Source organism: Herpailurus yagouaroundi, unplaced genomic scaffold (assembly GCF_014898765.1).
Source record: "Herpailurus yagouaroundi ecotype Mexico unplaced genomic scaffold, PumYag 141, whole genome shotgun sequence".
Lineage (NCBI taxonomy): Eukaryota > Metazoa > Chordata > Mammalia > Carnivora > Felidae > Herpailurus > Herpailurus yagouaroundi.
In genome coordinates, this window is record NW_024412396.1 from 50,505,983 (window position 1) to 50,519,443 (window position 13,461).

Here is a 13,461-nt window from a genome sequence, read left to right on the forward strand (position 1 = left end):
ACATGGTGTCTGGACCCAAGCATTTGTCCTGCACACAGGGACAACCCATCCCTTCCTGTCCCATGCTTGTCCCTCTCCTTATGGGGCCCAGGCACCCTCCAGGAGGCCTTCGACACCTTCTCCAGTCTTCTCCAAGTCCTTTCCACATCACCTTTCCAGTCTGCCTTCGAAGCAAGTCCCTCAGGGCTGAGCATAAAATTCCATCTGTGCTTCTAGTAAGGGAGAGTAAAGAGAAATTATTGCTGCTCCTTGCTCGGCTGGGTTTTGTAGAATTACCCCAAAGCAGTGTTTGTCATGCCATTGAGCTGGAGGCCCATGCTTAATGTGCTATCTGTTCTGACCCCAGATGTCTCTCTGCATCGCTGCCCTCCCGCCAGCTCTCCTGCGGGCTGGCTCACTCTAGGGTCACTGCTGACAAGTGTGTTACCGGTGTTTATCCATATTAAATCTTGTATCGTTGACTGCCTTTTACCCACTCCCGTAAACTCTATTTAGTTCTTCTGCAGTTTCCCTTCTTGCCTTGTCTTGTCCTTCTTGGGAAGGCAAACCCTGCTAAGTCAGGAATTCTACCAAAGCGTCACGTTCCCAACTGTTGATGAAAAATGAAAGTGTTAGAGATGGTCCTGCTACAAAGCTCGAGTCCTCCTCTGGAACTGGTACTGACCCGTTTGTAATTGCGGTGTTCAGAGCTGTGGGGAGTTCGCCAATGGGACCGGTGTCATTACAATATACATTTGTGCAGGAAGTGGTTGGGCTGTCCTTTTCTCATGGAAGGACATGGGTAAAAGCCCTCATCATCTCAATCATGTTTTATATAGGTAGAGCACTTTACAGTTTATTATACACCATGTATGTTTGATTTTTTTTCTCAAACCTAAAAGCATTGGCTGTTTTTTTTTTCTCCCCTCTCTGTAAAGCATTTTGTTAGAGCAAAACCAAAATGCATTTTATTCTGAAAAAATAATGAAATCAGAAGCTCCACCTTAATCGAGCCATTAGGAAATGAAAACATGGCTTGAATGTTCCCAGTTTTGAATTTGGTGTCATTAATGCTGGGGAGACCGGCTCAAGCCAACATGTTTTTTTGTTCCCACTTAATAACACTTTATGTGTGTGGTGCTTTAGAATTAATTTTCCAAAAGTTTCATGTGTCTTATGATTTCTCTAAGAGAATTACCTGTGAGAAGAGAAAAATGTACATGGCCCCTGGCTAGCTCAGTCGGTAGAGCCTGCGACTCTTGGTCTCAGGGTTGTGAGTTCAAGCCCCACACTGGGGATAGAGATTATATACAAACAAATAAAAAAAAAAATAACAAACAAACCAACAAATAAATAAATAAATAGAAACGTACACACAGGCATAATTTGTGAATTTGCAAAGCACACCGTTCATTCTTTCTGTGGCCCGTGTTGACCATGAGTTTTTTTTCAGTTAAAACTGTCATCAACCACAGTTTTCCTTTTCCCAGTGATGACACCTTAGAAACAAACTATATGTCCTACTATTCGAAACCAACTATGTTTTATACTTAAATTGACGCAAAAGTCACAAGAAATTGGATGATAAATTAATATGTGACACAGACGAAATAAGGTCAAAGTTCTTTGTTATAAGGAAAAACCCACAATCCACTGTAATAGAAAATATTTAATTAGATCGTTCGTTTAATCAATAGCTAGTTATTCAATGCCTCTTAGGTCCTAGGTACTATCAAGGCATATTCTTCTCTCCTCCTCCTCCTCCTCCTCCTCCTCCTCTTCCTCCTCTTCCTCCTCCTCCTCTTCCTCCTCCCCCACCCCAACCCAGAAATTTGGCAGAGGATAAAGCTATTACATTCCTGATGTGTTCCTATTCTGCTGCCCATTAGAAGGGAAAAAGATCTTTGTTTCTGTGGAGAGACGTATCTCACCTTCCTCATCTCACCAGCCCACCTGTTCACTGCAGTTGCCATCTTGCATAGGACCTGCCGGAAGAAGGAATCTTTTTGATAGAGAACTTTAATATACTATTTAGCTGTGTTAGTGAGAATGGTATCTTGAGGCTCAGAAAAAAAAAAAAAAAAAACCACGGGAACTTTGAAGTATCTGGAAGCTATTCCAAGACCCCCAGTAGGGATTTCTGATAATGAAATGGATGGCGGTCGTAGGCGGGAACCCAAGCATTTACTCACTCAAGACGCCCCTTCATATTTTATCTTCGGTGTCATGGCGGCAGTGCTAATATACACGAGCCTTCTTGCCCCAATAATGGGCCATTACAGCTTCAGGAAAAGCCATCATGTTTCCGCAGCATTTATCTGTCAGCAGGAGACTATTATGGGAGCACAAACTCACATTGTATTAGCGTTATCAGTTAATTATGATCCGTGGGACATGTGCCAGCCAATGGGCTAACAGTCTGCTGACCACCACTCAGGAATATAACTCCACACCCCAAATTCAAGCATGTGAGAAGGGAAGGGACCCAAAGAGGTGTGTGGTTGGGGACATTTTCCCTGGCCAGGGGTCCATGGAGCCCTGGCCCGGTCAGTACTGTCCCCAGAGACGCACAAGTTAGGCTCACTGTCTAGGCCGGGCCCACCTTAGACTTCGTGGATGGTCAATGGATGCACTTCCTGGACTCGCCTCCCCCGGCCCTTACCCTGGGGTGGATCAGAAACAAGCTCGGACTGTGATTCAGACGGTTCCACGGAGTCCTCTCCTCCTTCCCGGGCTGCTGGTAAGAAGTGCTTATGCACCTTGTGTGTTTCCTAAGGCGTCATCCCGCCTGGAAATGCGGGTTCAGGGACTGTGAGGGTGGGGGACAGGGATGGAGTAACCCAAACAGTGTCCCCCATTCACTGGACTTAGGGAGTGTGTGGCAGACTCCAAAACCTCTTGTTGGCTCTTATCTTTTAGTGATGAAGCCATCAAGCCCTCTGCTCCCCCAGGGCCCACGCTGAGTTCACCAGCTCCTTCTAAGTTACCCTGCTTGAAGACGGGAAAAGCAGCCTCTTGTTGTGGGCTCGGAGCAGTACAGCACAGGGAGGGGATTCGAGAACCCGAGAGATACTGCCGGCTGCTGCCTCACGTGTGCAGAGATGACGGGTGTCGGGGGGGGGGGGCTGCCGTAAGAGTGGGAAGAGACACCCCAAGACTAGGCTCCACCAAAGGTGGGGATTTCCACCAGACTCGTGGCGGGGGTGCCATGCGGGGGTCAGCTGCAGAGATCATGGCAAGAGATCAAGGTCACTCAGGTGGCCTTTGGGCTCCAGGCGCGGGCATTCGGACGGCCCCTTTTCAGGGCTCAGCCAGACTGGGATGGGTAAGAGTGGCTGGTCAGCGTGGATCCGTGTTCCACTTGGTGCCTTCTGTTCCTGGGGGAACACCGGTTTGAGGAACAGGGTGGGCCAGGCTGTGTCTGGGTACATTTTCCTACTTAACCTGCCAGCTGGAGCATTTCTCACGGCAGGACAGCAGGTCAAGAAATTGGTGTCCCACCAATCAGTGCTTCCTTTCTCTCCCAGGAAACCAGGTGGGGAAGGGTGTGGACACATCTGCCTGGTCCCCACCACCTACCCGGCGGAGAAGTGTGTGTGGAAGGTGATGCCAGTGGCACTGTTCTGATTTGGCCTCATATTCCTTAGCAACGAGCTTGGACTCAGGGAAGGAGTAGGGAGAGAAAGTGAAGAGACACGTGAACAAAGGTTTAGGGGTTGAATAAGTAGAAATCCAGGCACCAAAGACGGCATGCTTTGCCCGTTATTCACGGTGTGACCCTGTGTCGGTCACTTCTCCACACAGGGAAATGTCTGAGTTTCCTTATCTGTAAAGTCTGGTGGTGATTCTAAATGACTCTCCAAGTCCCTCTCAGCTGTACGGTTCTGTAAATGTAATAAATATCTATTTAGAGGAGTTTGTCACAAGAACTAAGTGAGCTGCTGTCCCCTTACACCATCCACAATTACTGTTTCTAATGCCTTCTGTTCCAGAGTCCCCTTTGGCTGACATGCCCATCTGGGGGCGCCAGGATTGGGACGCAAGGTAGCGAAGGGGTGGGTGGCTTAGACCTTGGTGCTAGGGATGGGTTACACATTGCACCTGCTCTAGGTGAACGGTGCAAGAATGAAATGATAACTGGTTGAATGAATTTCAGGGTTGATGGAACCCAAGAGCCCTGCCCACTCATTCCACTTCCCCCTGCCCCCCACCTTTGTGTTCTGGAGGAGAGAGACCTTGATAAGGTCACATGGAGATGTCAGGAGCACATGCTGGAGTCTGCTGCACTCTCCAGCACTGCCATCTGTCCAGCTAGAGGCGTGGGACCAGACCCTGGCTTTGGGAGGAAATACCTTCCTCTGTGAGCTGGGTGAGGGCAGAGTGGAGAGAGGCTGGTCCCAGGAACAATGTAGGACCCACCACCAAGTTTGCCTGGAGAACCACAGGAAAAGCTGGACCTGCCAGGCTACATGAGGTCACCAGGGTGTCCTTGCTGGTCTACGGGCTCCCTGGCCTCACCTCAGGGCTGTAGGTGAGGTGGCTGGACAGGCACGGGGTGGGGGGGGGGGAGGAGGAGGAGGAGGAGGAGAAGGAGGAAGTGGGGTCCCCAGGACCTCATTCCCCCTCTGGAGGGCAATCATCCAGTATCCAGAGAGAGGCCTTTAGCTACTTCCTCCTCATACCTTAGATGCAGACAGTGATTGTGTGTGGGCATTAGCCTCGCTTTTTCACCAACGAAACTCAGTATTTACCCTCTTTTGCCCCTGGTGGCTTTGAATCCACTGCCCGGGGCTGTGAAGTTGTCTTTTTTTTCATGTTCTACCAAGTGTGTTCTGTCTCCAGTTAAAATTGGTGTGCCCACACAGAGCAAGGAGCCACTGATCCCACACAACCTAACCCCCCTTCTGGGACAGCCAGCCTGTCCCTCAGCAGGCCCACCCCAAATTGCCATGCTTCGATTTGTTCAACAAAATATTTTTCAAGTAACTTCTCTGTATCAGGCACCATTACTCACTGGGGATTCTCTGGGAAACAAAAACAGACATGGTCCCTACCCTCATAGGGCTTATAATTTAGTGTGTGTGTGTGGGGGGGGGTATTATACCAATATATATATAATTGCAAACTGAGTAGCAAAGGTTCTGGTGGGGCCCAGAAGGTGGGGAATTCTAGGTAGCAGGTGCAAAGACAGGGCAGTATGGCGCGGGATACGGAGGGGTACAGAGAGACACATAGGAGTCTGTCCTGTGAGGCTTCCTTGTGGGGCCAAGGGAAGGACCGGGACCGTGTGCATTTTCCAGTGAGCTCCCTGGCTGCCGGGCGCTTGGAAAAGGTATTTCAGGGGGCTGGAAAGGACACAGAGAAACCAGTCACTGAGGTCTTGGCAAGAGGTGGTCGTTGTGTAGAGGCCCTGGTTAAGGACAGAGGCTCTACACCCTGCTTCCATCTCTAATACAACCAAGTACCGATGTGATTAAAAAAAAATCCGGGGCTGCTGGGGGTTCTGCTGACAGAGCAGACATCTTCATCCATCTCTCCGCGAGATGCCTGCCTGAGCCCCGAGCCCGGAGAATCCCATGCGTTCCTCCACTTCAGCACATATGAAAAATCTCAGCTCTGTTTCCCAGCCTGCACGCGCTTACATTTATCCAAGTCAAGTATCATCTGTGGTCCCGCTGCCCATTCCCCGGCCCCCTGGAGCGCCTGGCCCCTCCTGGGGTTTCTCACCACCTTCCCTGCTTTTACTCCTGAAGTGCTTGAATACTGCCTGCAGTTACACTCCATTTAGACCTTATTTGGATGATAAAATTATGTCTCCTTCCCCCCAAATTGTCTGCTGTAGAATATAGGAGAATAAGGTGGTGGTCTCTCCTGGGGGCTTCCCCCCCTTTTAAGTAATTCTATACCTATCCCCTCCCACACTCATTTGAATTCTCACATTATTATCTCTCTGTGGCTTGCACATCTCAAAAGATGAAAAGCCCGAGAAGAAGGATTGGGGCATGACTTATAGCTTGTTTTAGTACAGAGGCAGCCCGTAATATTCGGGTTCATGGATGGAGCAGCAGACAGGGATGCAGGTGTGTTCGTAGCTGGGGATTCAGGTGTGTATGCTGAAGCATCTACTTGCGTGCCTCGAAGTACCATGTGGCAGGTAAGTTGGTTGTTCTAACCACAATTGTGTTTTCCTAAGCAGGCAGGGATTTATTTGCTCCCGTCTGCGTCCCAGGTACATTTCTGAGAGTTGCCAATGAAGAGCATCATTTTGTACATCTAGAGAGCATTTTATAGATGCACACCCTGCATCTAGCCATATGAGAGCGGTTCAGAACCAACTGGCCCAGGTGATGAGAGCTGGGAAGGGAATCTGCTTCTCTCCTTCGTGCCTCACCTGTGGACCTGACCCTTTGCACTTTTGTGCACCAAACACAGGTCTTGAGGCTGTGAATTTCTAGGGCCTTGGCCTCTTCTGGGTGTGAGAGTGGAGCACTGTGACTCATTTTTAATTTGTAAAACAGACCCATTCTAAAAGGCTGAGCGAGGGTGGGGGCGGGGGGAGTTTGGCTAGGCCTGCCAGTTAAAGGATAGGATGCTGGTGGGGGGGGGCTATATAAACAGCACATCTGTCAACCCCCCAATCCCACCAGCCAGTTGGACAATTTTTTTTTCTTTAATGGCCAGAGGACAGGCCTTGCCGCTCTACAGCTCAGTCCTCTCACTCCTCAGGAGGTGGGGACCTCGCCTGAGCGTCTGATTTCCATTGAAGTCTCTCTGGCTCACCCCCCTCCCCCCACCCCAGCTCGATTCTGTCACTTTAAGTCCAGCCCCTGAGAGATAGCCAATAGGAGCCAAACCATACATCAGTCTCCCAGCCTTAAAGCTACAGTAGGGTTAGTGGGCTCCAAGTCTCTGGTGCCCGAGCCTCCTCCGCGGCTTCCCGTCCCCTCTGCCCGCTGGAGTGTGTGCACGAGTGGGAGCGCTGGGCTGTGCGCGCACGGCTCTCTGCCTCCCTCTCGCCCCGCCACGGCGCTTCCTCCCACTCTGCCTTCTCCCGCTCACTGTGCCCCTGCCCGGACTCGCACCTCGCCTGTGCCCTTCACTCGCTCTTCCGCGTGATTTCCCCGCCGCCTTTCTCTACCAACTGGGAATGCTAAAACGGGACTGATGGACGTGTCAGAACTCTGCATCCCGGACCCCCTCGGCTACCACAACCAGTAGGTGCTCTGTTTCTCGGTTGGTCGGTCGGTCGATCTGTCTGCCCTTCTGCCAGTCCGGGTGCCTCTGTCCTGGGTGTCGCAGTTCTCCTTCCAGGCATTTTTGAAGTGGCAGGAACCCCGGGGGCGCTTGGGGGACGTCGGAGGGGGAAAGCCGCACACTTCCTGGGTTTCCTTCTGGGGCGGGGGTAAACCGCCTCTAACTTTTCCCGCACCCCCTTTTCCAAGCCCTTACTTTTAAGTAAGAGCAGCTCTTTCTCGCTCACTCTTTCTCGCTGATCTGCCCCCGCGGCGAGAAAATATTTGAGTTTCTGTGGATTAGGGAGGAGCAGCCCAGAACAGGTGCGGGAATGTCGCAAGGATGTTCTGGCCCGTCTGAGAAAGCCTCCCCCGGGGGGCCCTTTGACTTTAAGATTTATTTCCGTACTGAAGAGCAGAAATGATCCCGGCAAGGGGGCGAAATCGAACGTGCCGCGCGGGTTTGGGAACTGCTGGCGCCCAGCGCTGCCTTGCCCGGCGGTCCCGCTGGGGCGCCCCGAGGGCGCGCACGGGGCGCGGTGGATCCGGGGCGCTCCAGCGGTGTGGGCGGCGCGGCCCCGGGCGCACTGCGTCCCGCACGCCCTGCGAGGGGGATCCCGCATCCCGCCAAGGGTGGGGACAGCCGGCCCGGGGGTGCCGCGGCGGAGGCAAAGTTGGTTCGCGGCTTTGCGGGAGGCTGCGGGCGACGGAACTGGCGGGCGCGATTTCCGTGCCCCGGGGCGGCTTCGCGCTCGCCTTTCGGGATCCCGGGGTTGTCCGAGCGGCGCGGGCGTGGGCAGCGGAGGGGGCTGCGGGACGGGACTCCCACTGGCCCCGGGCTTGGGCGGTGCGCCAAGCGCGCAGAGTGGGCAGGCGGGGACCTGATCCCCCGGAGCGGCGTGTCCGGCCCGGGTTCTCCGGGGTCCTGCTCTGGCCACCGGCGGTTTCCCTCCGAGGGCCCTCCGCGCACTTGCCCCCACCCGCTCGGTACCCGCCCGGCTCTCCCCTCCCGCGCCCCGCGTCCCGCCGCGCTCGCGGCTGGTGTCCCGGCGTCTACGTGTGGGCGCGCGCAGAGTGGTCCCTCGGAAGGCTTAAAAGAGTAATAAGATGGAAAGTCTGCGTTCTTCGCGGACCTGCTTAACTTGGTGCTCCTCTTCCTCTTTTTTCTCTGAAGCGAACTAAACTACCAAAGTCAGTGCCCGCTCCACCGTGCTTTCATTTTTGTACCCCATCCCGAGAACCGCGACATCCCTGAGATAAATACACTGGATCATGTGGGGTTCCAGGAACTGTGCTTAGACCCCTCTTCGCTGCACAGACCGCCTCCACCCCGGTGGACCACGCGGAAGAGAGGAGGCAACTTCACAGCAGTGTCTCCTGTCGATGACCAGACTGTCCCAGTCTCCACGCTGACCTTTTTGGTTCTAGTTTTAGGATTTCCCTGGGCAGTGGGTCCTTTAGGTGCCGCCAGAGTGTCGGAAGAAGATGATTTGGGATGGGAGAGGCGAGCAATCTTTAATTACAATGGATTCAGATTTCCATCTGCTCGAAAAGTGTCTCTTCGTTCTCTTTAAAGGTTACACTGATCCCGGGTTATGAGGCCGGTGGGGTGAGGATGGGGGTAGTGCCCTAAGACGCTCCCTCCTAAAGCAGGGGGTGGGAGCCGTCAAAGAAACCTCTGGGTGGGTAAGTGAGGCTGTGAACAATGTTTGATGCTCGTGGGGCATTTCCTCACATAAAATTACCAAGTACGACAAATATTGGATCTTTAAATTATTTAGGCTCCCTCTCTTCAGAGGTGACTTCTTTAGCTGAGCTGGAAATATCTATGTATTTGTCCCTGGCTCGAGTCATAGCCAGTAAATATGAAAATTCGAACGGGGGAAGTACATCCTTTGATTACGTTGACCAGAAAAGCAAGGAGAAATGGAGGGTTTAGCAGCTGGGTAATTCATCGAGGTGACAGCAACCCTGGCTTGAGTTTGAGGAGAAATATGGGCAAAGAGGGAATGTCAGGGAAGCAGAAAGGGGGGATGAGGAAGCCGAGGTCCTGGGTGTCTGGGACGGGTTTGAAGTGGAAATCATTCATAAAGTAAGCCTGACAGTAGTTTGGGCTCCCTAGCCTTCCTGGTTTCTTTGCAAAGAATTCACTTCTCACTCCATGGGGCACCGGAAAAGCCAGAAACATACCCGGCAACTCCACTGAGGAACTAAGGATCCGTGTGAGATGCCATTTCTCAAAGCCCAGGACGTGCTTGCTGGGTGGCAGCCCGAGCATTGGGGAGCTGGCCCCGTGTACAGATGTGTGCCTCTGGGCGAGCGTTTGCATCTGTTGTGGTGCAGGGACACGGAATTTCCAAGGTCGAGCTTGTGGAGGTCAGAGGCCGGAGTGTAGGGGAGGCATCTTTCTGACCTCGGCCCCCCGCCCCTGCCACCCGGGCTTCATGTCAAGTAGCTTTAGAGCCACTGGTAGCAAAGTAACAAAACCGGGGACTGCGTTCTTTGGTGTGTTGGAAGGACAGTAGGATGAATCCGTTCATTGCCAATAGTGCTGGTATTTCTCGGGGAACATATGCGTGAATGGGTTCGTATGCTCTGTACGTGGTTTCCACCCATGTGGCTTAGTCGACATTCCCGGACTTAAGAAAACCCAAGGGCACAGGGACCACAGTTCAGCGCGAAAGAACTCCCTAGCCCTTCTTCTCACTTGCTAACATACAGAGAGCATTTTTAATGCGTTAGTGTTATTCTCACTTTCCCAGGTGAGAAATTAACACACACACACACACACACACACACACACACACACACACACACACCACAGATACATCATACCTTCATACCTTTCTCTCCTTCATTTTCATTTTCCTGTAGGTGACTCCATTACCATTTCTAATCAATATTTTATGTACATATATAATCAGCCAGGGTAGGAGTGGGTGTGCTGGCCTGCATGTGCCTGTGTACAAATGTGTCTGTGACCCGACTGGCTGGAGACCCTCGGCTTGGAAACCCAGGGAGCAGAGGTGGGGGCGGGGGGGTGGGGGGTGGTTGGCGGGTTGCCTCACCCACCTTCCAATGACCACTTTGCTGTTGTTAAAGAAACAAAGAACAAACTGTCCTGAAGGTAAAATATGTGGGTTCACACGTAGGAAGAAATGCCACATGGTAATTCAGAATCAGTGACCCAGAGAAAAACAAAGGGGAAATTAATTTTTAATGGTACATTTAAAAATAAATCAGAATGAGGACATTAGTCTTGGTTTTCCAAGGGAGGGGCCTTAGGAAATAAACCTGGATGTGCCCGCCACCCTCCTGGAGGTGTGGGCTGCTGTGGGAGAGGATGATGGGGTGATGGGAGGCTGGACTTGTTCAGGTCTGAAGGCAGTGAGTTAGGCGGAAACAGGTTGGTGTGGAGGGCCCCAGTCGCAGGGAAGGCCCTTTCCAGCTCAGTGAGATCCTGACACCAACTGGAAATTTCCTCTTGGAGCTTATGATTTCCCCAACTCCATTTTAGGAACAATCCTCTGTTTTACCAAAATTTAAGGAAAAGATGTTTCTTTAAAAATATATGTATGAAGAAACAACCTGACCCACCAAACAGGAACTTTCCTTTCTGTTGATCTGGAGCAATCAATAAATATTCCATTTAGCTTGAGATAGGAGGGACAGAGGGGACTTTCGGGGAAAGTGCTGCCAGGGAGGTGGCCGTGATAGAGATTTTGAGTCACCTCCCTGCCTTTTCAGGGTGGACCCCGGCCCTTGCAACTTTGCCCTGCATGCAGGATTCATGTTCCTGATAACTACCTCTGGCCAACTCGTTTTTTAAAGATAATCTAAACTCATGGAAAAAAGTTTGTCTCCTTCTTTGGTCCTCTGCAAAATGCCTTGTTTCTTTGGAGCACTTGGAACTGGGAAGATCAGCGCGAGTCTAGCAGGCCAAAGGAACGGTGTGTGTGTGTGTGTGTGTATGAGAGAGAGAGAGAGAGAGAGACTGGGAATGTGTACATTGGGATGGGCCGTGGAGTTGGCTGTGTGAATGAGCCGATTCAGGAGAGAGAATTCAGAAGACAGGCAAGCAGTTACACAAGACACAGGATGCTTTTGACGCAGTTCTGCAGTGCCCTTCTCTAGAACTTGTCTTCCCAGATGCTTGAAGTGGCTTCCCCAACATGACTGAAATTACTTGTGGTGTGAATTTAAGGGGAAGGAATAGCATTATTTAGACCATAATCCAGTCCTTCAAAGTGATGTCCAACCCACACCCTCAGTACCCCATGCCGATGCCTTCCCACACCTACCGGCCATCATCAGTCTCTGTCCATCTCTCCCCTAGTGAGCCCCTCTGCGTGCTCTTCCAGCTTGAGCAGGAGGCCGGCCCAGAATCTGCCAGAACTCTTCACAGCTCCGCTGGGAGCTTCTGTCTTGGGGTCTGGTGGCTCTTGACTGAATGTTCCTGTGGGAGAGCCCAGCATGGCTTGAGTGCTCAACCTCTAATGTCCTCTGCAGCCGCTGTCATTCCTAGAGGGAGCATGGGCCCACGAGAGGGCTTTGAGTAAAGAGTCCATGCACCCTGCCAGGAAGCCATCAAGGGTGCGACTCCCTCCTGTTTGCCCTTGAGGCCATTTGCTGATTTCTAGGGATAATCAAAGATCTTTTTCAGCACTACAACTGCTGGTGACCCCTGACTGGGCTTCCACTCTGGTGAGTCTTCCTTTCTTGGTCCCAGCAGTCTCGTACCTCCAGGGAGCTGTCAAATTCATGGCCATTCCTCAGAGGAGGAGCCCCTAGGCTTCTGCCGGGCCTGGCGTCCCCTGGCATGGCTGGGGTGGCCTGGGGTGGGATTACATTGTGGTTACCCCATCGGCTGGTGGGGCCTGGTCCCTGTGCAGGGAGGTTGTGGTGTTTATAATTGCAAATGTAATTAGCAGACCAGCTCTGGGGGACTGGGATGCTCAACTTCGGTGCGCATCACGGTGACCCTTGTGATGGCTGGCCGGGCAGATTAACCCTCACTGGTCTGGCCTGTCCCGTTTCTGGTGAGGCCACCGACCTTTCACTGATGATGGCAGAGCGTCCTAGGTAACTGGTGGCAGGGTCAGACTCCTTCCTCAGAGGGGATATCAGGGCAGTGAGTGGGAGAGGTCCAAAGTTGGGGGGGTTATTTCTTCCCTAGGCCACTGGGCAAGTGATCCTTGCCTCTTGTGACAGGGTGACCCTGCATAGCAGGCTGCTCTGGGACGTTGTCTCCCTCACTTTCCTGGCAGCACTAGACGGACGTGCCCAGAAGACTTTGGGTGCATGCTGGTCTGTGGCTCTGGAGGCCTTGTGGGAAAAAGTAGGGCTCCAGACCGGACACATGATGACTTTCAGCGAGTGCCCCTGGGGCTCAGCAGACAGGGGGCAGTGACTGCCTGCTGGCTGTCTGTTTCTGCGGGGTATTCCACACAACTGGACGGCCACAGTCAGTCCCATTCAGGACACGTGGGGAGCAGGCCATAGCAGGGCATGGGTTTTAGTTTGGCCCAGAGACCCCCGACCAACCATCTGACAAAAGACCTCAGAAAACCAGACAAGAAGGGAAACATAGAGCCCCATGGTCTTTTTGGGGTTTTTTTTTTTTTGGCATCTGTCTACCTAGAGCACCTTTCTGTACGGATCAGGATTAGAATAGAAAGGATCTTAACAGCACCTTTATTTATAAAGCAACGGCTTAAGGAAGTGTTGAGCCCTTTCCGATTGCTGTTAAAGCCCCTCTTCTAGAAGCTAACTCTGAACCCCGAAACGCCAAAGGTCGCCTCCGTTCCTAGGGGAGCTCCCACCGTGTGCACGCGTGTAAGAGTGTGTTACAGTGGAATTTCCCTTGAACATGGGAGTAACAGGGGGCAAGGGGCTCTGCTGTTTAAACACAGCCCCTGCTGCCTGCCATACCCCTGGCCTGGGCTGAGGTCAGGCTATGGCCACATTCCAGTGGGGGCTGCTGGGCCTTGGGGTTTTTCCATGGAGCGAAAGGGAACTCCATAGGACCCAAGGGCTGGCTGTCCATACAGACAGAGGAGTTTACTCTTGTTAAGAGCTCTCTTCAGTTTTCTGGCCTGGGTAAGGCCGGGCAGACCCCGGAGAGGATGAAAAGGCAGTGCTGTACTCCCTGGAATACCAGATGGCTACGCTCAAAAGAGCATTTGGGCAATTCTGTTCCAGTTTCCCAATTTCCCCTTCCCTTCCTGGATCTAGCCATTGACAGTTGATA

The 13,461-nt window shown here is 52.3% G+C and overlaps 1 protein-coding gene across 2 annotated transcripts in view; it reads left to right on the forward strand.

The window, feature by feature from the left end:
• Window positions 1–13,461, forward strand: part of ESRRB (estrogen related receptor beta) — a 172,385-nt gene that overhangs the window by 54,554 nt on the left and 104,370 nt on the right. Inside the window, exon 1 of one of the 2 annotated variants that reach the window (XM_040477790.1) lies at window positions 6,860–7,193. The exons of the other annotated variant lie outside the window; for it this stretch is intronic. Coding sequence (XP_040333724.1) covers window positions 7,144–7,193 — 50 coding nt within the window. The 5' untranslated portion in view covers window positions 6,860–7,143. Of the gene's footprint in view, window positions 1–6,859; window positions 7,194–13,461 lie in introns of those variants that run through there. 2 annotated transcript variants of the gene reach the window in all.